General features: G+C 40.8%; 1 protein-coding gene across 1 annotated transcript in view; it reads left to right on the forward strand.

Moving 5' to 3' along the window:
• TRPC4 (transient receptor potential cation channel subfamily C member 4) overlaps positions 1-26,929 on the forward strand; it is a 161,947-nt gene that overhangs the window by 93,325 nt on the left and 41,693 nt on the right. Inside the window, exon 4 of the mRNA XM_055803135.1 lies at positions 26,268-26,604. Within this exon, the coding sequence (XP_055659110.1) occupies positions 26,268-26,604 (337 nt within the window). The remainder of the gene's footprint in view (positions 1-26,267; positions 26,605-26,929) is intronic.

The raw sequence follows: 26,929 nt of genomic DNA on the forward strand, positions 1-26,929 counted from the left end.
ACTTGGTTACAGATTTGCACAATCATAGAATCCTTAAGTTTGGAAAAGACCTTTAAGGTCATCAAGTCTAATACCAACCCAGCGCTGCCAAGTCCACCACTAAACCCTAAGTGCCACATACCTCCAGGGATGGTGACTCAACCACATCCCTGGGCAGGCTGTTCCAGTGCTTGACCACCCTTTCGTGAAAATAATTTTCCTAATATCCAATCTAAACCTTCTGTGGCACAACTTGAGGCCATTTCCTCTTGTCCTGTCGCTGTTACTTTGGAGAAGAGACTGACACCCACCTTGCTACAACCTCCTTTCAGGTAGCTGGAGAGAACCATAAGGTCTTCCCTGAATCTTCTCCTCTCCAGGCTAAACATCAGTTCCCTCAGCTGCTCCTCATCAGACTTGTGCTCCAGACCCTTCACCAGCTTCGATTCCCTTCTCTGGACACGTCTTTCTGGTAGTGAGGGGACCAAAGCTGAACACAGGATTTGAGGTGCGTCCTCACCAGTGCCAAGCACAAGGGACAATCACTGCCCTTGTCCTGCTGGCCACACTGTTTCTGATACAAGCCAGGATGCTGTTGGCCTTCTTGGCCACCTGGGCACACTGCTGGCTCCTGTCCAGTGTCTGTCAGCCAGCACCCCCAGGTCCTTTCCCACCAGGCAGCTTCCCAGCCACCCTGCCCCAAGCCTGTAGCGCTGCGTGGGGCTGTTGTGACCCAAGTGCAGGACCTGGCATTGAGCCTTGTGGAACCTCATCCAGCTGGCCTCAGCCCATTGATCTAGCCTGTCCAGACCCCTCTACAGAGCCTTCCTGCCCTCAAGAGTCCTGCCCAACTTGTATCATCTGCCAGCTTACTGAGGATACACTCAATCCCCTTATCCAGATCATTGATAAAGACATTAAACAGAAATGGCCCCAGTACTGAGCCCTGGGGAACACCACTTGTGACTGTTCACCAGCTGGATGTAACTGCATTCACCACAGCTCTTTGGGCTCAGCCATCCAGCTAGTTTTTTTACCTAGCAAACTGTATGCCCGCCCAAGCAATAAGCCTGCAGTCTCTCCAGGAGAATGCTGTGAGAAACAGTGTCAAAGGCTTTAGTAAAGTCTAGACAGACAATATCCACAGCTTTTCTCTCATCCACTACACGTGGGTCACCTTGTCATAGAAGGAGATCACGTTTGTCAAGTGGGACCTCAAAACGGAATGAAGTGTAAGTGTCCTTGCAGAAGCTGTACTTACTGCTGCTAGAGAAAAATGTGCTTTAATTACAGGGTGGTTAGCACATTAAGCACATCTGCTTAATACAGCATTTAATTGTGGTGAAGCAATCCTCCTACAGTATGTAAGCGAAGTCCTTATACAGTCAAAAGACAGAGGTATGCACTGAGGGAGGTCCTGTCTGCTCAAGATAAGACATATAAGTTAACTCCAGAGACATCTGTCTCTGCTCCCTTGGCTGGGTAAGGAAAGAGAGTGCTTCAATTAGATGAATTACTTCACTAGGCATAGAAAATGTAGATGCAAGTTTGACAACTTACTGTGTCAGCTGTAATTTCTACCCTGTGGTAACAGAGATACCAGATTCTGAAGGCTCAAGAGCCCACATAAGGGGAAATGAATCTCATCACTAACTTTTTAATGATGTCTCAGAAGGCACTGATAACTTTGAATGCTATGTGCTGCACACAAGTTGCAGTCCTGTCATCACAGTTCTAGTTAAACTATTCATGAACTGGCACCAACATCTTTTTTATTTTGAACACTTGCTAGAAGTAATTAACTCAAAGAGGAGGAGACTTGCTGTTAATGAAGTACAGTGAAAACCTTTCATTTCAGTTCCTTTTCTGCATCTTCCTTAAAAGAAATGTTGCTGTGATGTCTGCCTCGAGCAGGATCAACCAGTAGTGCATATCCCTAATCAGCAGTGCACACCCTTCTGTTACGATATGACTGGCAGCAACAGAAGTTGGCTTTTGGTTGGAAGGAGTCACTAATAATGCACATACAACTTCCCTACAAACCTGGGGTAATTTAGCACCATGAGGTATTTTTTTGTTTACTTACAATAACAAAAATAAAATTGCTTAACAAACCAAATTTTAGAGAAAAACAATCTTGAACAAGGTGAATAAATAAGATAGTGCACAGGATTTAATTTTGAATGTAAACCTATAACTGTAGGAATTTACAGACCTCTTTTCTCCCTCCATATACTTGTTGGGGACCTGGCTGTTCTTCCTCCCACCACTGCAACAGCGCCTAACCCACTGCTCAGGTTACATGGTTTTGCTGGATGATGAGCCCCAGACTGAGCTGTGGAGGGATTTACATCTGCCAGCTGCCTCCATTCCGCCCATGGCCTCCATCAGCCATTCCTAACTGCTGCCACCCCCCTCCCTTGTGCAGCTCCTCCTTTGTGCTCCCCACACCTCCTGCCACAGCTGCACCAGCAGCTATGCTTCACTACTCATGGCAAGTCATTTTGGCAAAGCCCAAAGGCTTCAAATAACTTGTATTATTTCAGCTCTAGTAAATGCCCTTGTAGCATGAAGACCTCATACAGGCACCTGACTTCATAGAAGAGTATTTGACTCCTTTCTATTTTTTGTTTCTAAGCTCCTAGGACACTCTTAAGCAACCCCTCCTTCCTCACGCATCTTGTAGGCATCTCTTACACAAAGCCATCTGTTTTCCTGTCCAAGATCTAACCTTTCCATGCCTGTGCTAGGTGCAGTTGGCCTAAGGTAGAGTGACTGCTTAACCAAGACACATTTGAACATGCTGGCTGAAACTTTTGCATGGTGTTGCAGTGCGAATTTTTCTGCTGCTTGGCAGGACTCTCTCCATCAAGATGATGTTTATTGAACAATAAAAGAAGACAGCTAAATTAAATTTGTTTTAGGCCTGTCTGCTAGTACTTTCAACCTACCTCCTCTTTGTTCCACCAGATCTCCACAGACCATTCTTCTCTTCCCTCCTTACACCATGTTTTTTCTGCAGGTCTTAGTTATCAAGATGAATATAATAAAGGATTTCTTCATCCATTGCCTCCATCAATATGTACATCCGTTATGTAAAAAAAAAATTATGAGAAAAACAAACTCTTGTTATATGAACTCACTCTTGTGCCTCCAAAGAGATCAGATCTTTATTCAAATTTTTGAATAAAGAATAAAATTTTCTAAACTTAAAATTCCAGGAGTTAAAGTAGAAAAATAAAGAGAGGTGTTGAGTATAGTGCTGGTATGATGAACAGGAGCTTCTGTTTGTGGAAGTCATATAGCTCTCAAGTTTCACTGTTGGCATTTGAACTTCTAGGGTAGTTTTTAATACTGAAAAGAAAATATTCATACTAGACTACTCAAAAGTCCTCCTTACAGAGACACTTGGCTTTCTTCTGTAAATAATAGGATGACATTCTTCCCCACTCCATTCCCTCTTTATCAGATCATCATCAAGGCATCTCCTTTGGCATGGTCTAGCAGTGTCTCCCACTCTCCTTTGTCCCCCTTCCTTCTAGCCCAAGACTTGATAAAATCTGATGCACAGTGGAGGTTTCATTGCCAGCAATCTGATAAAGTTCATTTGAACTTTGAGTTTTCACAATCTGTCATTTCATGGTTAGTCCAAATACTAGAATAGCTTTCAGTTAATAATTTGGATTGAATGAGACAGCTGGGAAAACTGGGAACTTCCCTGGTGGTTATTTGGACACAGGAGACTCTGTATTCTTATTTTACTGTCTCAATAGCTTTCCTTTGTGATACGTTTAAACATACTTTCTCCTTTTTATTGGCACACCCTAGGAATCTCAAGATCCATGTTTATTTTTTTGTCAGTCTTTGTCTCCTTTTTTTCCCATAACACTCCTCTTTTGTTACTGAGTTACAGACACCATTATCCCTTGGCTGTGCTCTATTGCCCTGCCCACAGGGCCGATACTACTGCAAATACTCCTGGGTCCCATCCACTGCTGCTGCTGCTTTTGCCTCCCAAAGAGGGAAGCTACAGACAGCAGGAGGTAGAAAGAACCTGAGATTAAGATACAAACATTCCCTAGGCAGAACACCCGGAGAACAGCGTCTCACACCCATGCAGCCTCATGCATTTCTGTTGAACCTTGTTTTGCCTAACTTGATGACTCCATCCTGGGACACAGGGCAGATCAAACAGGAATCGTAGGACTGAAACCTCTTGTAAATACACACGGGTCAGTCATGAAAGGAAACTTATTTCACATACTCAGTTACACAAGAAACAGTATGGTTAAGTAGACAGAACAGTTACTTTTAGTCCTTTTGTCACCAGCTTGCTCAGTAATTTTGGGAAGCTGATTGTTTGTTAGATTCACAAATCAAATATAGTTATCAGCAGTGTCTGTCTAACTTTGTAAGTATGTAAACTCCCTAATCACCTAAAGATTTATGGAATAATCACTTGGGTCACAACCTGTGCCTCTTGGCTATTCATCCAGTCACTGGATTTTGAGTATTGTGTGTTGAGTTTTCCTGGTGCATTATTCATACCCCAGGCTTCCTAAGTCTGAATGTGTGCTCCTTGAGAATGCCATAACCATGGAGAGTTCCCCCAGGCTGCCCTGCCTTGAGATTGTCTCAGCCCTTTCTGATGAAGCTGACAAGTGTGCTTCAGATCAGATTGCAAGGTGGACTTTGGGGCACAGCTACCTCACAGTCTATACATACACCTTCAACATCAGTTTCCATATCTGTCCCACTGAGCAAATCTTCAGTCACTTTTCTTTCCACAAGAACTTAGTGCTTTGATCTGTACGGAGCAGTGTGCTTTCAGCCACTTACCACTATCTATTATGAACTGGGATTGTGGATAAGTTTTGCCTGTTGTTGATGTGGTTTGTGTTATGCTCAGCACAATCAGGCCATAGTTATAGATAAGGGCCCCTTTGTGCCATTGTAATACCTTCAGAGCAATAGTTACATTGTAAGGCTGGTTGCAGCTCCTGATGATGAAAGTGAAGTTGTTTTTTTTTTTTTTTTCATTTCTTAAGGCTTGTATGTTACTTGTTTTGTGGATAGTGCACTCACTTATGACAATCACAAAACAAATAATCTAATGCTTCATTTCTGCTTAATGAATTAAACTAATTTAACCTATCTCAGCAGAAAGAGGGTATGGCTAGAGCAGCCCATGGTACTCATTGACAGCTTCTGCTTTTGTATTACTTGATAAAGTTCCTGCTTAGACCTGCCACAGAACTGCTCTGTTTCTTACCCTTCAATTAAATTTTGAGGGTTTTTTAAAGTTTGTATCTACCTAAGAGAATGTCTTCTTGGGATAAGAAAGGAATTTTTTCTTTGTTTGCTTCTGTGAATACAGTATCATCCATTTTGTCAACTTAAAATAAATTCTTCTTTCTTTTAAAACATTGCAACAGAACATAGGCAAAACTCCAAAAGAAATTGTTATTGTTAGTTACAGCTTCAGTTGCCTGGAAAACAACACATAAATATCTGCTAAGTACTGTTGTGGGGATTGAAGGAAGGACTGGGGGGGAAAAAATGCTGAGTTTTTACTGAAAGACTGTGAAAAGCTTGCTAGTTCTGTTGCTTAAAGAAATCAGTTTTATTTCATCAGTATCATTAATGAATGTAGAATATAACCAGTCTTTTTTTCTACTTCTGTGTTGGTTAACTGTCCTGGTAATTTCACTTACATTTATTTATATGGTGCTAAATTTACAGGACCTGACACAACTTAAAACCAGTCTAAAGGCACACTGAAACACAGTAAACAGAGGAATGAACTGAAAGCACATGGGTTTTTTTCAATGGTATTTTTATCAAATTTGGTCTCTCAATAATGGAAGTAGACCATTAAGTAGGTTGTATGTGCTGCATTTCATGCTTTGCAGACTGGTCTGCTTATCTGATATGTAACTGCTTTCAGTTTTCTTTTTTTTTTTTTTTTTTTTCCTGCTTAGGCAAATGCTTAGCAAGTCCCAGAGACTGGAGATTGCAGGCTTTTCCTGTGCACATCACATGCTGTACACTCCACATTAGAAGGTGTTTCAGGGATTCCACAGTTCAACAGTTTTCCTTTTTACAATAACCCATATTTCCTGTGTCATGTGTCTCAGTCTTGTGCAGATGCCTTGGATATACTTGTGCATGTCAAATGGTGGGAGATATGTAGGAACTGAAACCTTGTTAGGACCTACCTGTTGTTTACAGATGAGCTAAGTGGGTAAATGCCTGTTAAATTCACTAATTTACAGTCAGTGGTTCTTAGAGCATGATTCAGCTTAACAGGCACTAACAATCAACTTAATTTCCTAAGCACAGCTGTCTAGTGTTATTTGAGATAACCCAAGTTATCAATGGTGAATAAACAGAGCTGGTAGATATGGCACAATGCCTACAGGGGTTATGTGCCCTTTCAGACCAGGAACCACAGGCCAGAATACTTCAAGACATCTGAAAGAGCACGAGAAGTTTGTATGCAGGTAACTTTGGATCTCCAGATGTAAGGCAGATTCTCTCCTAGGATCCATTGACTGTATTAACTAGATAAGCTCCCATCATCAGTGACTAAGGCACGCTGCTTACATATGCCTAAATTTAGGTGTTTCAAACTCACACTGGATCCCTAACCTGTAGTAGGCATTCATAGATGAATAAAATAATATTGTGGAAGTGTCTATTCCTCTCTAATCTAAAATGAGATTATTTACCCTTTGCAGCTACCTTTGGATGGTGAAGAGGGGTTCTGATAACTGAGAGCTCTATTTTCTATAGCTAATGTTATAGTGGAATTTATTTCAACTTGGGTGTCCAGTTTTGCAATATTCAGAGTTTCTTTGGAATGCTGTCATCTACTAGTCATAGCACAGAAAGGAAAATGCTTTCTGATATCACTATTTTATACTGTCACTTGCCCCTCAACACCATGTACAACAGCAACTGGCAGTGTTTCTTAGAGAACATAGATCACACAGCTGTGGTTTGCTAAGGACTGTTTCTTTTCTTTACTGCCCAGTGATTTATTGCTATCCTTAACCAGTTCCATACAACTATGTGTCCATTCTGGAGGGGTGGATTTGCCTGTCCTCTGCATATGTGAGTGAACAGCGTCTTGACCAATTAGATAGGTTGCTGTGTTTCTTTACTTCATCTCTATTCTCCCCTGATACAATGAATCCATCAGTATTTCCACTGAACTTTTAGATTCATTCTTTGCTTGAATCCTGTGATCTCTATGGCATCCCCAAATAGGTGTTTCATAATTATTCTTTTTAATCTTTCTGCTTTAATTCAAGTCCTGCCATTCTAATTTGATATTTACTGTTTCCATTATTGTGCTCATACCAAATACTCCTCTAGCAAAAGATGCAAAGTTTTAGCAAGGCAAAAAGCTAAAGAAATATTTGTTGAGGTATTTTGCAAAAATAAGACATTTTGAGGAAATGTTTTCACTTAAGAAAGTGAAAACTTGCTAGGGAGAGAATAGGCTCAGTTGCTGGTGGGCACTTGCAAACAAGCAAGGACTTGATAAGGAAGGATTTTACAGAATGTTTTGAAGAACAGGGGAAAGTCAAATGGGAATGCATATGAAGAAGAAAGAAAGAAATCCAGAGCTAAACATCCTCTGGCATATGCTTTGTTACGTCAAATCATGGCTTTTATGCTTTGACTGTGTTTAATTCCTGAATAATATTGGAGAAATGTGAGGGTCCCTAACATTTGTGGGAGAGAAAGACCAATGCAGATCTTCAGCAAGTAGAAATTGCTGAAGGTCTACAAAGTACAACATACCTGTGCTCTGTTGCTCAAGTACAGGACCTGGCTCATTATTTTTTAGGTGGATGAACAGGAAAAGAAAATGTTTTACTCTGCCTGCTGAGCAGAAAAGATAATAATATTTAATTAGCAGGGTAATGTAGTCATTTAAATTAGAGGTTGTTCTAAATAGCTGACCTTAAGGGCTTCGTTAGCAGCCCTGTTTTGGTTCACAAAAAGACATGACTCAGTGATGCAGTATTTGACATTAAGACAAGTTGAAGGTGTCACAGGAAGTAAAGAAAGGTTTGATATATTATTAATACAATTAATTCAAAGCTTAGACTTTTTTTTTTTTTCTTCTGTCTTCTTAACGGCATGCAGAAAGTAACTAGAAATAGCCATTCCTGTAGTGTGTTTGTGCTGTGAGTCCCTGACTCATTCTGCATAACCTCAGGTATTTAAGGTACCTATGCCAGCAGTCTGGGCTGGGGTCCATTCATAGTTGATGGGAAGAGACATGTCTCCAGACAGCAGCTCAGACAGTCTAAGAACTAAATAATTTTCGTCACTACCTATGTTACTTACACTTATTGCAGAGGTGACACGGGATAACTAGATTTGTTGTACAGACTAAAAAGAAGGTAAAAGTCTTTGAGAAGAATAGCATGTAATTTCTGGAAGGTAGGTAACAGTGGGAAAAAGCTAATTTTTTGAAGTCTTCATATTCTGTTGCTCTGAGAACTAGAAATGCCTGCTAAGCTGAAATAGATGAACCTGTTTACAGGAACCCATTATAATGCATTATGTGATTTAAGGGTCTGCCTTAGCAGGTAAATTCAGAGAGAAACCGCATTTCCCACAAAGACTTATCTATATTGTTAATATGCGGTTATATATTTAGGGTTATTGGGCTTAGACTCACTCTAGAGTTCATTAGAGGGGGAAAAGCCTAAACAGAGGATCTTTAAGTTCCCTTTCAACACAAACCATTCTATACTAAAAGTCTGTCTTGGTTTAGGGACAAAGCCTCACTTGTGCAACCTGGAGAGGTCATGTTTGAGTTATAGAAATGGTCAAACAGTCTCAGATCAGCTCTTCCTAAGCAGTTTAATCTTTCCAGACCTGAGCTGGTTAAAATTAAGAGCCAGCAATTTGAACAGAAGTACACTGGCCTTCGAGTTCACTGGACTAACGTCAAGAACTAATGTTCTTGAACCTGCTCTTCACCTTTCAATGAAATATAACTTCTCTTTGACCATCATTATCCATGTATCACCTTACAGAAGAGCTGGAAATGTGTCCCTAGATAATAGTTTTATCGAACTTGTACTGTTTCCCCCGGCAGCAGCTTCCTCCAAGTAAAACCAAGTATTTGGGAGCCGCCATCATGTCGTGCTGGGACTTTTTTCACCAACATACAGAGATTGAGTGATGATTTCAGATTTCACCTGGAGGACTAAGCATCATGCAAATCTGCATTTCAGAGATTTGGTCTGAGAGAAAAATCCTCAATTTTACACAAAGAATCTCAAGAAAAGTTATGCAAGAGAACTGTTGTTAGACCTATGACAGCCTGTAAGAGTCCAGCTGTGCTTAGTCATTTTTTCATCATTATTTCCAAAGCTGGAAACCTGTAGTGAACTCAAAATCAATCAAAATCTTCACATGTAAGACAAAGCTGCTATATGCACTGAAAAAAAGCTTTCTTTCACTGCATTCTCATACAAATACATTAATCAAATCACATTAAAGGTGAATACCACAATCACATTTGAATGAAGAACGTTCATAATTTTCATTACCATAAATTAAGGTTAGGTTTTCCTAACCTGGCTATGAAAAATTGTCCTTTACTCTATACCTAACCTTGGCAAAAGTAGTGTGGCAGTAGGAGCACTTTTTGTTTTCAGTGACAGATACTTCCAGGTACAATCATTGCAAATTATGGTGTATAAATGATGGTTAAACAAAACCTTGTTAATACTTAGGACTATATTGGTTTGAAATTGGCTTGCTTTTTTGTTGCAACGTTTTCAGTTAAGAGTATACATACCTGACCAGAGAAACACTGCTTGGACACTAACTAGATTTGTTGCCAAAGAGATGTCATTTACCTTGAATTTAGCAAGACCTTTCACACCATTTCTCACTATATTGTTATTACCAGTTATCCTTAGAGTATTGAGTGCCCTGAGCTGGAAGACAGGGATGAGGAGCAGTATGAAGTCCCTACAGCCTGGGAGGAAACAATTAGTGATCTGCTGCTCCGCTTAGACACATACAAGTTTATGGGACTGCATGGGACCCACCCAAGGGTACTAAGGAGCTGGCAGAGGAGCTCTACGGGCCACTCTCCATCATTTATTAGTGGTCCTGGCTAACTGGGGAGGTCCCAGAAGGCTGGAGGTTAGCCAGTGTGATGCCCATATACAAGAAAGGCAGGAAGGATGATCTGGAAAATGGTCAGGCCTGTCAGCCTGATTTTGGTGCCGGGGAAGTGAGTGCCATCACGTGGCACATGCAGGACAACCAGGAGATCAGGCCCAGCTACCATGCGTTTATGAAAGGCAGGTCTTGCCTGACGAACGTGACCTCCTTCTGTGACAAGGTGACCTGCATGTAGTGGGTGAGGGGAAGGCTGTGGGTGTTGTCTGCCTGGACCTTAGTAAAGCCTTTGACACTGTCTGCCACAGCATTCTCCTGGGGAAACTGGATACTCGTGGCTTGGATGGGTGTACCCTGCACTGGGTAAAAGCTGGCTGGACAGCCAAGCCCAGAGAGTGGTGATGAATGGAGTTACGTCCCACTAGTGACCAGTTACAAATGGTTTTCCCCAGGGCTCAGTACTGGGGCCAGTTTTGCTAATGTCTTTATTGATGACCTGGACAGGGAAATTGAGAATACCCTGAGTAAGTTGGCAGATGATACCAAGTTGCAGGGGGGATGATGACGACGGGGAATGTTGATGTGCTTGTGGGCATGAAGGCTCTGAAGATGGATCTGGACCTGCTGGACCGATGGACCAAGACCAATTGTATGAGGTTCCACAAGGAGAAGTGCCGGGTCCTACACCTGGGTCACAACAACCCCACACAGTGCTACAGGCTTTGGCAGAGTGGCTGGGAAGCTGCCCGGTGGGAAAGGACCTGGGGGTGCTGGTTGACAGACACTGGACAGGAGCCAGCAGTGTGCCCAGGTGGCCAAGAAGGCCAACAGCATCCTGGCTTGTATCAGGAACAGTGTGGTCAGCAGGACTAAGGAAGTGATCGTCCCCCTGTATTGACACTGGTGAGGCTGCACGTCAAATCCTGTGTTCAGCTTTGGACCCCTCATTACCAGAAAGATGTAGAGGTGCTGGATCCTGTCCAGAGAAGAGCATCGAAGCTGGTGAAGGGTCTGGAGCACAAGTCTGATGAGGAGTGGCTGAGGGAACTGGGATGGTCTAGGCTGGAGAGTAGGAGACTCAGGGAGGACTTTATGGCTCACTGCAACTACTTGAAAGGAGATGTAGACAGGGTGGGTGGTCTCTTTTCCCAGATAACAAGGATTAGGATGAGAGGAAATGGTCTCAAGTTGTGCCATGGGAGGTTTAGATTGACTGTTAGGAAAACATTCTTCACTGAAAGGATGGTCAAGTATAGAAGCTGACTGCCCAAGGAGGTGGTGATATCACCATTTGTACACGTCTTTTACAGATGTGTAGATGCATTGATTATTTAGTGATGGACTTGGTACTCCTTGCTTAACGGTTGGACTTGATCTTAAAGGACTTTTCCAACCTAAATGATTCTATGATTCTATCCAAGTTAGAATGTTATAGTCTGGATAGAAGAGGAAGATGGGTCAAAAACTGGTTGGATGGTCAAACTCAAAGGGTCGTGTTTATTGGGTCATACTCTACTTAAAGATAAGTAAAAACTCTGCAGTGCTGGAAGGATATGTACTGGCCCGTATTTATCAGTAACCAGGAGAAGATTCATTCTTGAAAAGTTTGCAGATGATACCAAGTGAGAGAGACCAGCTGATATGCTCAAGGCAGAGCTACCTTTTAGAGAGACCGAGACAGGCTAACAGGACCCTAGTGAAATTCAAAAAGGACAAATACTAAGTCCTGAACCTGGGAAAGTAGAAGCCCCTGCAGTGACACAGGTTGGGGGCTGACTGCCCAGCTGCAATGCAGAAAAGGAGCTGGAGGTGTGAACACCTCTGGCTGAACAAGGGCCAGCAGCAAAGAAGATTAACAATATCTTGGGCTGTGTTAAGAGGAACATAAGTAGTGTATTGATGTAAGCGATTGTCCCACTCTAATCAGCACTCATTCAATCACATCTTGATACTACATTCAACTTTGGGTCCCTCAATACAGAAGATACATCAATAAACTGGGGCAAGTTCAGTGAAGGGCCACTGAGATGGTGGGGGCTGGAGCACTTGCCCACCAAGGATGAACCGAAGGAGCAGGGCCTGTTTAGCCTGAAGCAGGGATGGCTTTAGGGGAGATGAGCATTGCCCCTCAATGACTACGGGGACATCATTGGAGGATATGGAGCAAGGCTTTTTGCAGCGGTTCACATTGGAAGCACTATAAAGAATGAGCATACATTGCAAGAAGAAAATTTCTGACTGAATATGAGGGGAAAAAAAAGCTTTCCCCATGAAGACAGTCAGGCAGTGGAACAGGTTTCCCAGACAGGTGATGCTGTCTCTTTTCTTGGAGATTTTCAAGATTTAATTGGATAAAGCCCTGAGCAGCCTAATCTGATCTCATACGTGATCCTGGTTTGAGCAGGAGGTTGGACAAAAGACCTCCTCAGGTTCCTTCTAGCTTGAAGTATCTGTGATCTGATGACAGGAGCTGAGGAGCCATATGCATTGTAGCCAGTGTGCTGGGAAGTCTCCATGAAGCTGTCATCAGGTGTACAGTGGGTGACAGATACTTGCCTCTCTCTTCTGTGGTATTAAGAAATCTGGCCACATTAGTCTTTCTTGTTTGTGTTTGCTGGTATAGGCCTGGAATTTCAGCTGAAAATGTAAAGAGATGAATGTCCTATGAAGTCAGGCTGAGAGAGTTGGGGTTGTTCAGCCTAGAGAAGAGAAACCACTGGTGAGACCTTATAGCAGCCTTCCAGTGCCTAAAGGGGGCCTACAGGAAAGCTGGAGAGGGGCTTTTTACAAGGGCATGTAGGGACACGACAAGGGGGAATGGCTTTAAACTGGAAAAGGTGGATTTAGATTAGATATAAGGAAGAAAGTCTTTCCTGTGAGGGTGGTGAGGCACTGGCACAGGCTGCCCAGAGAAGCTGTGGCTGCCCCATCTCTGGCAGTGCTCAAGGCCAGGCTGGATGGGGCTTTGAGCAACCTGGTCTAGTGGAAGGTGTCCCTGCCCATGGCAGGGTGTTGGAACTAGATGATCTTTAAGGTCCCTTCCAACCCAAACCATTCTTCGATTCTATATTTTTCTTTATCCTCTTAACCCTTGACACCTTTTAAGGGTACAGAAAGAATATTGCCACTGTTACTAAGATTATAACAGTATTCCAGGGATATTTAACTTTAATGAGTTTGAAATAACCAAGTAATATGACTTTTCAAATGATTAAGGAAGGAAAAGGGTGGATCAGTATAATATTATTTATTACTTCAGAAGATAGAACATGAAAGTGTTCAGTTTACAGCTTTTTCTTTTTTTTTTTCCCCAGGAAGGAAACTTAGCTTGGTATTAGTAGTAAAAGCAACAACAACAACAAAAAAATTTGAACAGTGTACTATTTAACAATTGTATATAATTCTTCCTGTACTAATATTTCAACAAATATGATAAACTCTCAAAACACTTAGGTGGAAATTATTAGACATGCACTAGATTAGGCAGCAGTAAGTAACAGAGAGGAATAAGGAGTCTTGCCACCATCACCTCAGCAAGGGGGAATTTCAGTAGTAAATTTGAGAAGGTTATTTGGTAAAGAAGAGGCCTTGCTTCCCCAGTTACAATATTTGATAGTATTAGCGTGAGACATTTACAGCTGCAGGCTGGATGTTGTGGAGAAAAATAGATACTGAACATGACTCTAGTGCAGGAGGCATCACCCAGCCTGCCTGTGGGTCAAGGCAGAAGTCCTCCAGCTGGCTGATTTCATTAAAGCCTGTATGTTATGTATAAGTGCGGGGGGGGGGGGAGTGGGGGGGGGGGGGAAGGTACATGTGCAATCTAAATTTAAATTGCATATCACATAGGAACTTCAGTGTTTTTTTAGAATTGTCTGGGATATTTTCTGTATTCGCTTAACTCTTACTATACTATAAGCTTCTTTATTCTTAATTATAACATGTGTCTGATTCGTGAATCAATTTCAGTTTAGGGAATCATGATTTCATGCATATGATCAGGATACATCTGTTTAATATCACAGAAGAGTGTAAAGAAAGCAGAAAAAAATACTCCTTCAGAGTACCAGTGAGTTATCTTTCACAAGGATTAAAGAGCAGCTTTCTAAGAAGTGTACCCTTTCTGACTTGTTGGAGCAGAAGCTAGAGCATTCATGTCATGCAGGCAGGGACAACAGCCTGTGGAGTGTATTTCTGTCAGGGAAAAAATTCTCTGTTATTTGTTGAGGAAGAATGTTTCAAGGACTGAAACACAACCTTTGCATATGTTATTACACATATGTCAGTTCCACCTTTAGCTTTTTGCAAATTATCATTTTCCTCCACATTTTAAAATTAAATATATTCCTTTACCTGGAACTATAAGCCAATGTTTTCTATTCCATCTCCATAAGAAATAGCTACGGAAGTTGGGCAAACAAAAACATGTCCCGATTTAATTAGTTTCTAGGAGCATGCAATGAATTTTAGAAACACCAGTCTCACACAGAAACATATGATGTAAATCACTAAAATGTGTAAGGAACTGGTCTTTGGGATGTTGTCCATACTGCTAAATGAAAGTAGACCATAGCCTGACCCTATGACCAAGTGATACTAAGGGATTTCTATGCCAACAGGCTACAGCAAGTTGCAGATTTGCCTTGCACAGAGATGGCTGGAGAGGTCAAAACTTCAGCCAGGCAAGAGCAGATAGGTAGTGGATGTGACTGAGGTCCAGTGCTCAAACTCAGTCACTGTTTGATTTCTTCAGACTAGGTGTAGCCTGAACATCCCTAAAAGTGACACATATGTAAAACTCAAGTAAACCTGGATCTTTGTTGATTGCTTCCTTGCTCTGGTTCTTCACCATGAAAGAAACCAAGTGTTCAGACATCTGTCTGTACAAGAGCAGTGAGAGTAGCTTCAGGTTTTCATTAGAGATCCCAAACTCAAATGTTTTGCCACAAACAGCAGAGCTTCATAAGGAGGAAAAAACCCTACCCAAGGATTGTCTGCAGGCTGGCAGATGCTCGGTACACAGAATTTCATTAACAGCTGTTGTAGGTATCTTCACATTATGGGAAAGCACAATATTTCTTTGGTCAGTTCATGAGAGGTCATTTTCTCCAACCACAACCTATTCTTAAGTGTACTGGAGATTTTGGAGAGCAAGGCTTTTGAACAAGAAATTCTGCTCAGTGCTATTCTTTCCAAGATTCGTGTTCTGTGTTTAAACCACAGAAGCTGCACATGGTGGCTGTCAACCAGCCGTTCAAGAGCAGTGCCTCTGAAATCATCTAAGGCAAAACCGGGAAGAAAGGTGAATTGTACAGATAATGAAAAAATTGGAAAACATAATCTCTGAAGGCCAGAAGTATCATTCATGAAGGCCACACTTGACTGATCTAATTGATGTATCTGCTACAGACTCAAGCACATTTCTCCTGCAGATGGTCTCAGAATAATGCTCACTGAGCATCATTGCCAAAGACCTATCATTTCAGCTTGGTCTTTATGCAGGAACTGGGTGATTAATCTGATTTCTCAGCATTTAACATTCTCAGATAAACACACAGCCAAGTTAAACAAGAGGAACTTAAAGATGAAAAACATTAAAATACTTGAAAAGAAAGAGAAGCAGATTGAGTGACTATATACATTCTGTTCCTAAGTATTAATGAAACTACAAAGCCAGACCTCCCTACAATATGTTAATACAAAACTTTCAAGAGAAAAATATGCAGTATATTGTTTTATTCAGTTTGAGTGCCTTTGTAATCAGTCTGTGTTTTTATTTCCCCTCAGCCCTCTAATTTTGTATTCAGTCAGCCTTCAAATGAGTGTTATGCTTTCCAGAAAATGGATTCATACTGGTCTTGGGGAACTTTGGCATCTTCAGTTTCACACAAGTTTCACATAATAAAAAATCACTTCTAAAGAAAGTGGGAAACCTTGGAGTTCAGCATGACTCTGTTGTTTGCTCTCTTATCACTTGGCTAGAACAGCATAATTTTGGAGTCAAGAACAGTTACGCTTATATTCATATTTCACATGAGGGTACAGGATAGCACCTCATAAAGCTGAGCTAACAGAGTGAAACCTAAATTTGCCTGGTGCTAATGGCAGATGATTACCATTGTTTTTACAGAAAAAAATCAAATAATGTGTTAAAATATCACTAATCCAAGAAAGTTTCTCTCACAGAAACAGGCAAAAAGCCTGAAAATGGAGAAAAGAAGGAAGAAGAAAATTTTGTAGTCAGTTTTTTTTCCAAATAGCTCAATACCCTGCCCAAATTTGAAAGGACATTCAAAAAGAGAAAATGGCACTAAGAATGTCCCTCTGCCTTGCCTCAGCCTCTGCAAAAAACTGCACAAATGAGGAACAGGGTGGTCTCCAACGATGCCAATAGAAATTTTCAGATGAGCAAGTAATGCCCAGAGGAAGAATCTAGCTTTTCTAGTCACTTTCCTACCCTTCCCTCACTCAGAGCTTTTCCCGGCTAATTTTTCTCCAATTAAACTCACACTGCGTTCTGTGCTTCAGTTGCTTTCAACATATTTGCAGATCCCTCATGAATTTTGAAAGGTTGGTTTATTAATTTGTAACTTTTCCTTCTGGTGACATGGCAACTACAAAAGTAGACAAAGTGGTACAATAAACTGGATGTGCGGAAACTTGTTGATTCTGTCATAGAACAGGAGTATAACTAACTTAAATTCTAAGCCCTTCTGGTTGATCAGTTAATGCTTAGAAGCTTTACCAATACAGGACACAAAACCAAATTGGATGTAAGAAACTTGCTATAGTGTTTGCTCGTTGGTCCAGAGCCCAGTGAACCTGGGGTAAACAGACTGTTCTTTATACAAGTGGCTATTTGTTTCCAGTTTCAGTTGATAGCATGACTTACATGAACTGTATGCTATGAACAGTGCGTGTGATTTCTACCTGTGTTAATATATGAAGTTGCTTAGAATATGTGTAGAGGGATGAAGCTGGGTTAATTGTCATTGATTAATATACAGCTGTGGGCTGGCTTCAGGGGCGGTGGGTTGGCTGATGTGGATAAGGTGCAGCTGTGGCTGGTTCTGTTAAGGGGTTGGGCAGCCAAGAAAGGAAGGGAGAGCAGCTGAGGAAGGGAGAGAGGAAGAAGCAAGAGAAGGGAGAGCAGGCCCTGGATTAGGTGAGATGACATGAGAAGGCAGCAGAGGGACTGGCATGAAGAGTATGTTGGTATGAGATGGTAAAAGACCTTGTTGCAGCTTGATAGTTTGGAGAGTGCTGCAACAAATATGTATTGATTTTGGTCACCTAAAATGACCTTGGACTTTTGTGCTGATAAACAAAATGTGTTTGTAGTTTCAGTTTATTCAGTGTTAGAATGAATACTGTAAGAATGATCAGCCACTAATCTCTATTCTTTTATCAGTTAATTTATTTGATAGAAACTATTGGTACAGACAAGAAACTTGGTGTGAGAGGTATCTGAAGACTGCTTTGGAAATAATAGGATTGAAGTGACAGAGACCTAAACAAATACTTATACTATTATGTCTTTTTTCCCCACACACATGATGCACAGATTATTATACCACGAGTGTTTGGAACAGCTGAAATGGTTTTACATATATTTTTTGCAATAATATGGTTCAATGATATGTGAGACAGGCTCTGCTTCTTTTCAAAGGGAATACCAATGGTGAAAAAATCTTAGTAACACTTTCTATTCCTAGAAAAGTAATTAAAACCTAAATAAATAAATTCAAATCTGTAAATGCAATTACTATGGTTCTTACTAAGAATTTTGTTGCCGTAGAAAACACTGCTTGGCTTAATATACTAAGTTTGTAGGATTATAAAACATACTTGGCTGAAAGATATCTCTCAGGATCGTGTGGTCCAACCTCCTGGTCAAAACCAGGCTAACGCTGAAGGTTAATCAGGTTGCTAAGGAACTTACTCTACAAGTTTTGAATATTTATAAGGATGGAGATTCTGCATCTTTCCTGGACAACCTGTGCCAGTGCTTAACTACTGTCATAGGGCAAAATATTTTCCTTAGATCAAACTAGAATTTCCTTTGGTGCAGTTTATGATCATCGTCATCCTTTCATTGTGCTCCTGAGAAAAGCATGCTTCTATCCATAACCTCCCTTTTATTTTGTAAGACAGCAAGTGAGTTCCCACCATTAATCTCTTTGAGGCTGAGCACACCCAGGTCCTTCCTTCTGTCCCTGTACGTTATGGGAGCCAGCCCCATAGCCTCTTCGAGGTGTCCTGTTGGAGTCGCTTCAGTTTGCTCATGTCTCTGTTGTAGTGAGGGACCGAAAACAGGACACAGTGCTCCACGTGTAGTCTCACGGGTGCCAAAGAGTTGAGAATTACCACCCTTGTTCACATGCTGGCTATACTTCAGCTACTGAAGCTCAGGATATACTTTTTGCACTGCATGGGCCCAGTCATATTCAGCTTCTTGCTTAACGGCGTCCACAGGTCTTGTCTGCAAAGCTACTCCCTAGACAGTGAATTCCAACCTGTGCTGTTGCACAGGTTATTCTCTCCCAAGTGTAGGACTTTGCATATAAATACCGGTCTTATTTTGTGTTTGCTGTGCATCAAAATACACCAGCTAGGTGTGTAAAAACAGGGATTCAGTCTAACAGAAGCAAGTTCATATTGCATTCTATCTGCAGAAACTTACAGGGGTTCTTTAATTGTTTTTCCCTACAAAAATGTTTTGAATTAAAGTGAGTCAAACACTTGCCCAGAATGGGAACCAGAAGTATTGTACCAGCATCCCAGCTCTGATATTTGGAGCTATTTTACACACTCATCCCAAAGCCCCAAAACTGGTTCCCTTTTCTTTAAAACTGGGAAGTCTAACAAGGCTATTCATGCATAGCTGGTTCCCAAGGACTACATTCTAGTTTCACTTGCCCTTGCCTTTTCTAAGCAATTAATCAGAATCACTGCAATTATAGATAAGTCTTGACTTATTAAATAGATATGTAATAGTTTTCTCTGTGTGTATTCATTTTACTGAGAAGGAGCAATGAAACAAATGAGCTTCAGCTTGTGTTGATGCAGCAAAAAAAGAAATTTGAAATTTTAAAAATGCAGTGTCATTGTTTGTATAATAATGTTCATTAATCCTTTTAGTGAAACATTTCAGTCTTCACTTTTATGTTTTCCTTTTCTTTTGTCTTCTTCCTCCTCATATTTGAAGTTTAACAATAGAATAATTACAATAAAAAAAGCCTGGCATTCTCGTCTGTTCTGGGTGAGAGCAGTGTAAACTCTGGAGTTCATGGTGAAGGCTTCTATGCTACTTATTTGTTTTGCTACAGGACTGAGCTGAAGCAAGCTGCCCTGGTGTTACACAAGCTGTGTGCTCTGATCCTGAGTGAGCTGGCTAGTTCCTTTAATGACGCAGCTGCAGACAAAGCAGAGGAAAAGTAGGCTCAGTGGTTTAGGTCCAGCAAGAATCATGATTATGGTGATAGTCTGCTCCAGTTGGCACTAGGCTTAGACTGGGTGGACATGGGTTAATGGTTGGACTTGATGATCTTAAAGGTCTTTTCCATCCTAAATGATTCTATGAGAAGATTTGCAGGAATTGGCACAGGAATCAGGGCTTCAGGCCCGAGGTAGAAAACAGATAGTATAACCATACCCAATGGAGTCCAGAACATAGTCCCTAGTTTTTAGAAAGGAAAATGTAGTGCTGATCCAGTCAATAACATTAAGGCATTTAAATTGCAATTAAATGTTATTTGTCTTAACAAATCAGTCCTCACAAAGTAAGTGCCATAATCCACATATATAATCTTTGGGGGAAGATAGAGAAAAGAATATGCAGTGATGTCTCCAGAGGGAGAAACAATCTACCAAATTTAGGAGTCTACTTAATGAGGTTGGGACTTGAATCTGTCATTAGTGCCAAGCAAATATACTTTTCACAACCAGTAGATAGAGAATTTTGACATCTAAATTTGAAGTTAAAATAACTAGAAGAGCTTGGGGTTTCATTAAATATCTGGGAAAATACTTTGAATACAAGAAGTAAAATGTTCTAGAGAAAGAAAAAGTAATTGGGCTTAATTCTCATTGAATTGGAACATGATCATTGGAAAATGTGTGTGACAAAGCAGCAGACCTCAGAGCTAACATTTCCTACCAGCTTGGCTGTAATGGCAGTACAAAGTGGCACAACAGAGAATCTGGCCATGACTTTAAAAAAGTATTACCAGGAAAGATGATGATAAACATTTCCTCCCCCCCCCCCCCCCCCCAAGATCTTTTATATTCATCTGTTAGACAATGGTATTAGGGGTAGTTCTTTGTGTTACAGCATAACACACTTCTACACAAGTCTAAAAGGAATTCACTTTCCTTTGACAGCTTTCTTTTCTAGATGACAAATCATGTTATTTTCCTATGTAACATAGACTAAACCACCCACTGATCTCAGAATGAGAATTTAATTTGGTTCTCAGATTTTGTTAAACTACTTTGAGTATAAAAAACAGCACTCTATTACAAGTGGGTTGGGGTTTCTTTTTTTTGATATCTGCATATTTCCTAATACAATGAAATAAATACTTCAAGGTAATATTGTGCTATTGACTTATTGTGAAGATATACTATTTATAAAAAGAATTATTTTTATAAAAGTATTATTTCTATAAAGACCTTATATAGTCAATAGAATCACTTGTGTTATTTCTTCATCGTTTCCATTGACTGAAGGATATGTATTACAGAAAAACTAAAGACCAGATTTGATCAGCAGTAAAAACAAAAATCTGGCTATGTATATGTTTGGATATCACTAGAATCAGGCTCTGCTATTACTTACACCAGATTATTTTTGCTGGCACTATGAATAATTTCTGATTTTCACCAGTCTCAGGGAAGAGCCAATTCCCAGCATGACAGCTAAGAGAATGAATACCAAAACATTTTCAGATGGGCAGACTATGAAGGAGCTAAAGATGTGCAACCATGAATAATCATTACAGCAAAATCCCTCACATAATTACAAACTGCTGGAAGCTATTGGAAGCCATTGTAATGTGAAAATATAAACTTGCTGATTGCTAATTATATGAAGACAATGTCAAAGTCAAATAACATACAACATAATACTGACAGTAAAAAAGATACTTTGAATACCTCAGAATGTAGTATCTCCAAATATGGAAGAAAAAATATACTGCAGTGAAAATATGTTGGCATAGACAATACAAAACTAGTGAATTAATGTCACAGAGTATTTCTATTTCTGATAGTCATAAAATATTTGTGAAAAATATTTTTTTTAAAAATGTTTTTTAGCTCCCAGTTCAGCAGAGGACTTGTAAGTCTACTTAGCTTTACTATGTGATCATCCCAGATGTGATCCCATCTTTTTATACAGGAAGTCTCTTGGGGCTTTATGCATGTCTTTTTTCCATCCACCTCTACTGTTCCTTTCTAATAGAAGGGTTTATAACAGAGTATAAATCTCATATGACCAGATATTTATTTATTTATTTTCTGGAGCAAAGGACATTTTAGTGGATAAATCAAAAAGAAGTGTAATAATTCAAGATCAGTAATAAAATATATTAATGAAACTTACCTGACCTGTGTAACCATATGTGTCGTATGAGTAGTGTCTCTGAGACAGCCTACACAGGTGGCATTTACACTGTGCATCCCAGGAAGATTTCCTTGCTCACGGTTCCTGTATGCACTCAAATACTTATTCCATGTGAAGACAAGATGTGTGGGTACACATCATCTTCCCCTCATTTCCTCTGGAGGACATGGGTCCACAAGGACAAGAAGGGAGATGCAGTGTGTAGTAACAAGCTCCCGTTCTCTAGGTAACTAAGGAACAAGACTGTGATGTTCATCAATGAGTATACTATTCTTCCATCAGGGTACCCCAACTGTTCCCCATTCAAGAAATTCCTTCATTATTCAGGTAATGTAATAAAAGTAGGTATCATTACTGAACGTATTTTGCAGCATATGATGACAATCTCTCAGCCACAAAAATGGAGCAAGTAGTCAAATTTGTGAAAACTAATTTGGACATTTTTAATAGTCATACAATTCCTTGATAAACGAAGCAGAGAAGTGTAACTGTAACAGAAGTGTCAGCAAGAGATTTAGGGTAGTTTTACAGCTGTCTGAAGAAGACACTAGGGAGTGGTTCATATTGTATGTTATATGGCCAATGGAGCTCAGAACATTTGAAAAAAAAAAAAAAGGCTGGAGTAGAGATGGATATTTTTGTTGCTTCAGGACATTGTTAAATAACCCTACCAACAGTGGTGTTAGATAAAAATGGCATCATGAAACTGGGTATCTGGACCTCTCAGAAGTGCATTATATCATCTGTAGACACTGTGCTGTGGTTTCTGTTAGACCTTTGCCTGCAGTGCTAGAACTGCTTCATTATGCATGCAGCTCTTAAAATGCAGACGTAGTATTTATATGCTTGCTCCATACTATACTATTAGTTGCTGCTTATGTTTTATGTCTAGTAAGTAATTGAAAGTACATTACTGATCACGCTCCCCCTAACTCTAACCACATCAAATGTATAGTCTATATTAGCTTTCTCCTATAGTCAGAGGATCCAACCAGTGCTAAAACTGTTCTGTCACAGTCATAATTTGAAGAAAAGTATTAGGTAATTTCTTCAAAAATTATAATTTATAAAATTGACTCTTTGGTGCCTGGGATTTGAAGATTTTCTGCACTTACTGAAAAACTTCCTGTGCCTCAGAAAGCAATCCTTATCTTTTAACACATCATACCGTAGCGATGCAGTTACAACACAACAAAATCTACATGGGTATTAGGAGACAAGAAACAATTTTTCAAGCCTGCTCAGAAATGCTTTCTGTATTAACACTGAAAGTTTTGCATATTTATCTGTTTAAGGTTTAGAACTGAGCAGCTACTGCCCACCCATTGTGGAGCATCCTCCACATTGTGCAGTCAACAAGCATCAGCTCATGGCATGAGGTAACTCTGTGTTAGTTCTGGTCTGCCTAGCCCCAGGACAGCCCAGTATGTGATGGACATTGGAAAAAAACCCTTTTTTTAACCTAATTTCCTCCACATTACAGCAAGGGAAATTCATTCTTTTTTATCCATGCTTGGCAAGGAGTAGGCCCCCTACATCTACCCCCAGCCTTTGCTAGCCGCTGGAAATTGTTCCTTCACCTGGGTCCCCCACACCGTGCGAGCAGCCTAAAGGTCTTGAGAAACGGGACACAGGAAAGACTTGGGAACTGATTACTTTTAAGTGAGAGGGTATGTAATGGGAAGATATTGTGAAGAAGAGGAAACAAACATGGATCTGGCACACTCTGGGGCAAAGAAAGGAAAATATTTTATTCAGGAATTAGTCCATGAGTTATACTTTTTCACTAGTCAAGTAAAGCACTAATCTGTGCCTACCCAAGCAAACTGAGGTGAAAAATTTTGTGGGAAGACCCCTGTTAAAAACCTGGCAAAAACATAACTTTGAAACCATCTGCTCTGACCGCATACGGTATTATTCCAGACATTTCTATCTTGAAACAAACACCCTGAAACCTTGCAAATGCATTTTTCCTAACGGAAGAGAACAGTCTGTTACTCTTCTTGAAGGCTATTTTCAAGATGCTTATGGTATGAGTAAATTTTCTTGTCTTTCACAACAGTCAGAGACAGCTTCAGCACTGGTGTATGGTAGCAAATACGTCTCTGCTAAGGACATTGGCATTTCATTAACAAACACCAGGTTTGAAGTTGGCTCAGGTTAACATTTCTGACAAGATCCAGACATATATAGAAAGATGTGTACTGACTCTTGTTTCATTCCAAACTAAGTATTTCTTTTTTTTTACCAGTAGTAATCCCTATGATTTAGGAAACTATTTGAGAAGGTACATATTATTCATCCCCAAGGGAACTTGGCACCTGTATTTATAAGTATTATCAAACTAAAGTAAAATCTCAAACTAGGTGCATGTGATTACAGTTCAAATCTGAAATTACTTGGTGTAAATTAAAAATGTTATTATTTAATAAGTAAAGAAGTTTCTGCATAGCTTTCTTAAGTCTTCAGCTAATGATTTAATCCAATGTATTTATATATGCATATGTGTACCTGTATTTGGTTTGCCTGGCAATGTTTTGGTGGAGGTAGCTTCTGTGAGAAGCTGCTAGAAGCTTCCCCCATGTCCCACAGAGCCAATGCCTGCCAGCTCCAAGACAGACCCACCGCTGGCCAAGACTGAGCCCATCTGTGGTGGTGGTAGTGCCTCTGGGATAGTGTATTTAAGAAGGGGGGGGGGGGGGGGGGGGGGAAGAACCCCAACATCTTCAGCCAGAACAGAGGAGTGAGAATACGTGAGAGCAACATCGCTGCAGCCCCCCAGGCTAGTACAGCAGGGGCACTCCAGGCACCACAGCAGAGGTTCACTGGCAGCCCATGGTGAAGCCCACGGCAGGGCAGGCTGTGCACTGTAGCCCATGGAGGACCCAGCACTGGAGCAGGCAGATGCCCCAAGGAGGCTGTGACCCGTGGGCAGCCCTTGCTGGAGCAACTCCTGGCAGGGCCTGTGGCCCCGCGGGGAGAGGAGCCCGGGCTGGGGCAGGTTTGTTGGTGGGGCTGGGGACCACACCAGAGCAGCTCATGAAGAACTGCAGCCCATGGGAAGGACCCATGTTGGAGAAGTTTGAGGAGGACTTCTCCTGTGGGAGGGATCCTACGCTGGGGCAGGGGGGGAATGTGAGGAGCCTCCCCCTGAGGAGGAAGGAGCAGCAGAGATAGTGTGTGATGGACTGACTGCAGGCCCATTGCCTGTCCCCTGCACCACTAAGGGGAAGGAGATAGAGAAATCGAGGAGTGAGGTTAAGCCTGAGAAGAAGGGTGGGGGGGGAAGGCATTTTAATATTTGCTTTTATTTCTCATTAGCCTACTCTGGTAATAATTTTTTTCCAAGTCTTGTATCTTTTGCCTATAACAGTAATAGCCGAGTAATCTCCCCATCCTTATCTCAGTCCATGAGCCTTTTGTTATATTATCTTTCCACTGTCCATCTGATGTCAGGGAGTGATAAAGTGGCTTGATGGGCACCTGGCACACCAAGGTCAACCCACCACAACAACATAAGGAAAATGCTCCTCTATTTTTTTCTTTTTCTTTTCTTTTTTTTTTAAAAAAAAACAAAATGCAACAATTCTGGTTCTCTTTGATGCATATGTTGCTTCTATTCCTTATCTCTTACATCAATTCTAGCATGTTGCTAATCTGTGTCCCCTTTATAAAAGAAAACATTGGGAAGTGATCAAATAAAAATAGGACATAAACCCCTGGAATATACTTAAAGCTTCTTTAAAAAGCTATCTGAAAAATATTAAATTTTACTGGACTGGGGGGGGGGGGGCGTGTGCCAATTCAATATTTAGAATAATATTTTAAAAACTCAAATACCAGCATGGAGAACAGACAGACCATAAAATATTGCACGGTATAGGAATATATCCCAACAAGGATTAGTGAAACACTGGAGAATGCTCGTGCATAGCTCATATTGTGCAAGCATTATGTAATGTATCTGTAAGAGTTTTGTCAGTATAAAAGCACGTGAGCCTGATTTTTAGGGAATTAGCAGGGAACATACTGAGAATAGCTTTTCATGGCTGTGGAGTTCTTTCACTGTTTACAGAGCTCAGTCATGCTTCTCCTTTTCATAGTTACTTCCATCTCTTGTTCTGTGAATTCCCCACAAATGTTGCTGGTTGAATAATGGAAGTATTTGTGAACTTGTTTTTCAGTTTGAAATCAGCTTTTGAGGTGCATGTGTTTTACAGTCTGTTGGCTCCTTGTTTACTCAACCAACAGGGAAGTCAGTCTTTATTGTGAAAAGAGAATTTTGATGGCTTTGTGCTATACTTTTTGCATTGAAGGAAGGGCAGGCTGACCCAGCCCTGTCTTACTGGTATTATCAGTATGAGTGGGCTTGCACAGGCTGTGGATTTTTCTTTTTAATTTCTAGCCAAAAGTTACTTACCATAACTTAAATAGCATGGAAATGACTTTACAGAGATAACAAGAAACTAACTGTCTTCCTTTCTTCTTCTCTCTGTAGTTTGTTGCTCAGCCCAACTGCCAGCAGCTGCTCGCATCCCGCTGGTACGACGAGTTCCCTGGATGGAGAAGGCGACACTGGGCTGTGAAAATGTTGACATGTGTTGTGATAGGACTCCTTTTCCCGGTGTTCTCTGTGTGCTACCTGATAGCTCCCAAAAGCCCATTAGGGCTGTTCATCAGAAAGCCATTTATCAAATTTATCTGCCACACTGCATCCTACTTGACTTTTCTGTTCCTGCTGTTGCTTGCCTCTCAGCACATTGACAGGTCAGACTTGAGCATGCAGGGACCACCACCAACCATCGTCGAGTGGATGATATTACCGTGGGTCCTGGGTAAATGTATTACTAAAGAAAATACAGTCAAAAGTGTTTTGACCCCTGCAGTTTTGCCAAGCATTCCTGGATCAGGAAGATACAGTAGAGAGTTCTGTCATGAGTCACTGACCTACCAAAACAGGCAAATAGTCCATCTTCTGCAATACCTAGCAAGAGTAGTACACAACTTGGGAAGAGTTTAAAAATCCAAAGTGTCACCACCTGTTGTATTACAGTGAGCCAAAAAAAAAAGCAATTGGGGGTTCCTTCCTTTGAGTAAGCAGTGCCTTGAAACATATATGTTGATATTCTTTTTGATATCTATTTTCTCCAGGCCAGAAAT

The sequence above is a fragment of the Falco peregrinus genome, chromosome 4 (assembly GCF_023634155.1).
Source record: "Falco peregrinus isolate bFalPer1 chromosome 4, bFalPer1.pri, whole genome shotgun sequence".
NCBI classification, from domain to species: Eukaryota; Metazoa; Chordata; class Aves; order Falconiformes; family Falconidae; genus Falco; species Falco peregrinus.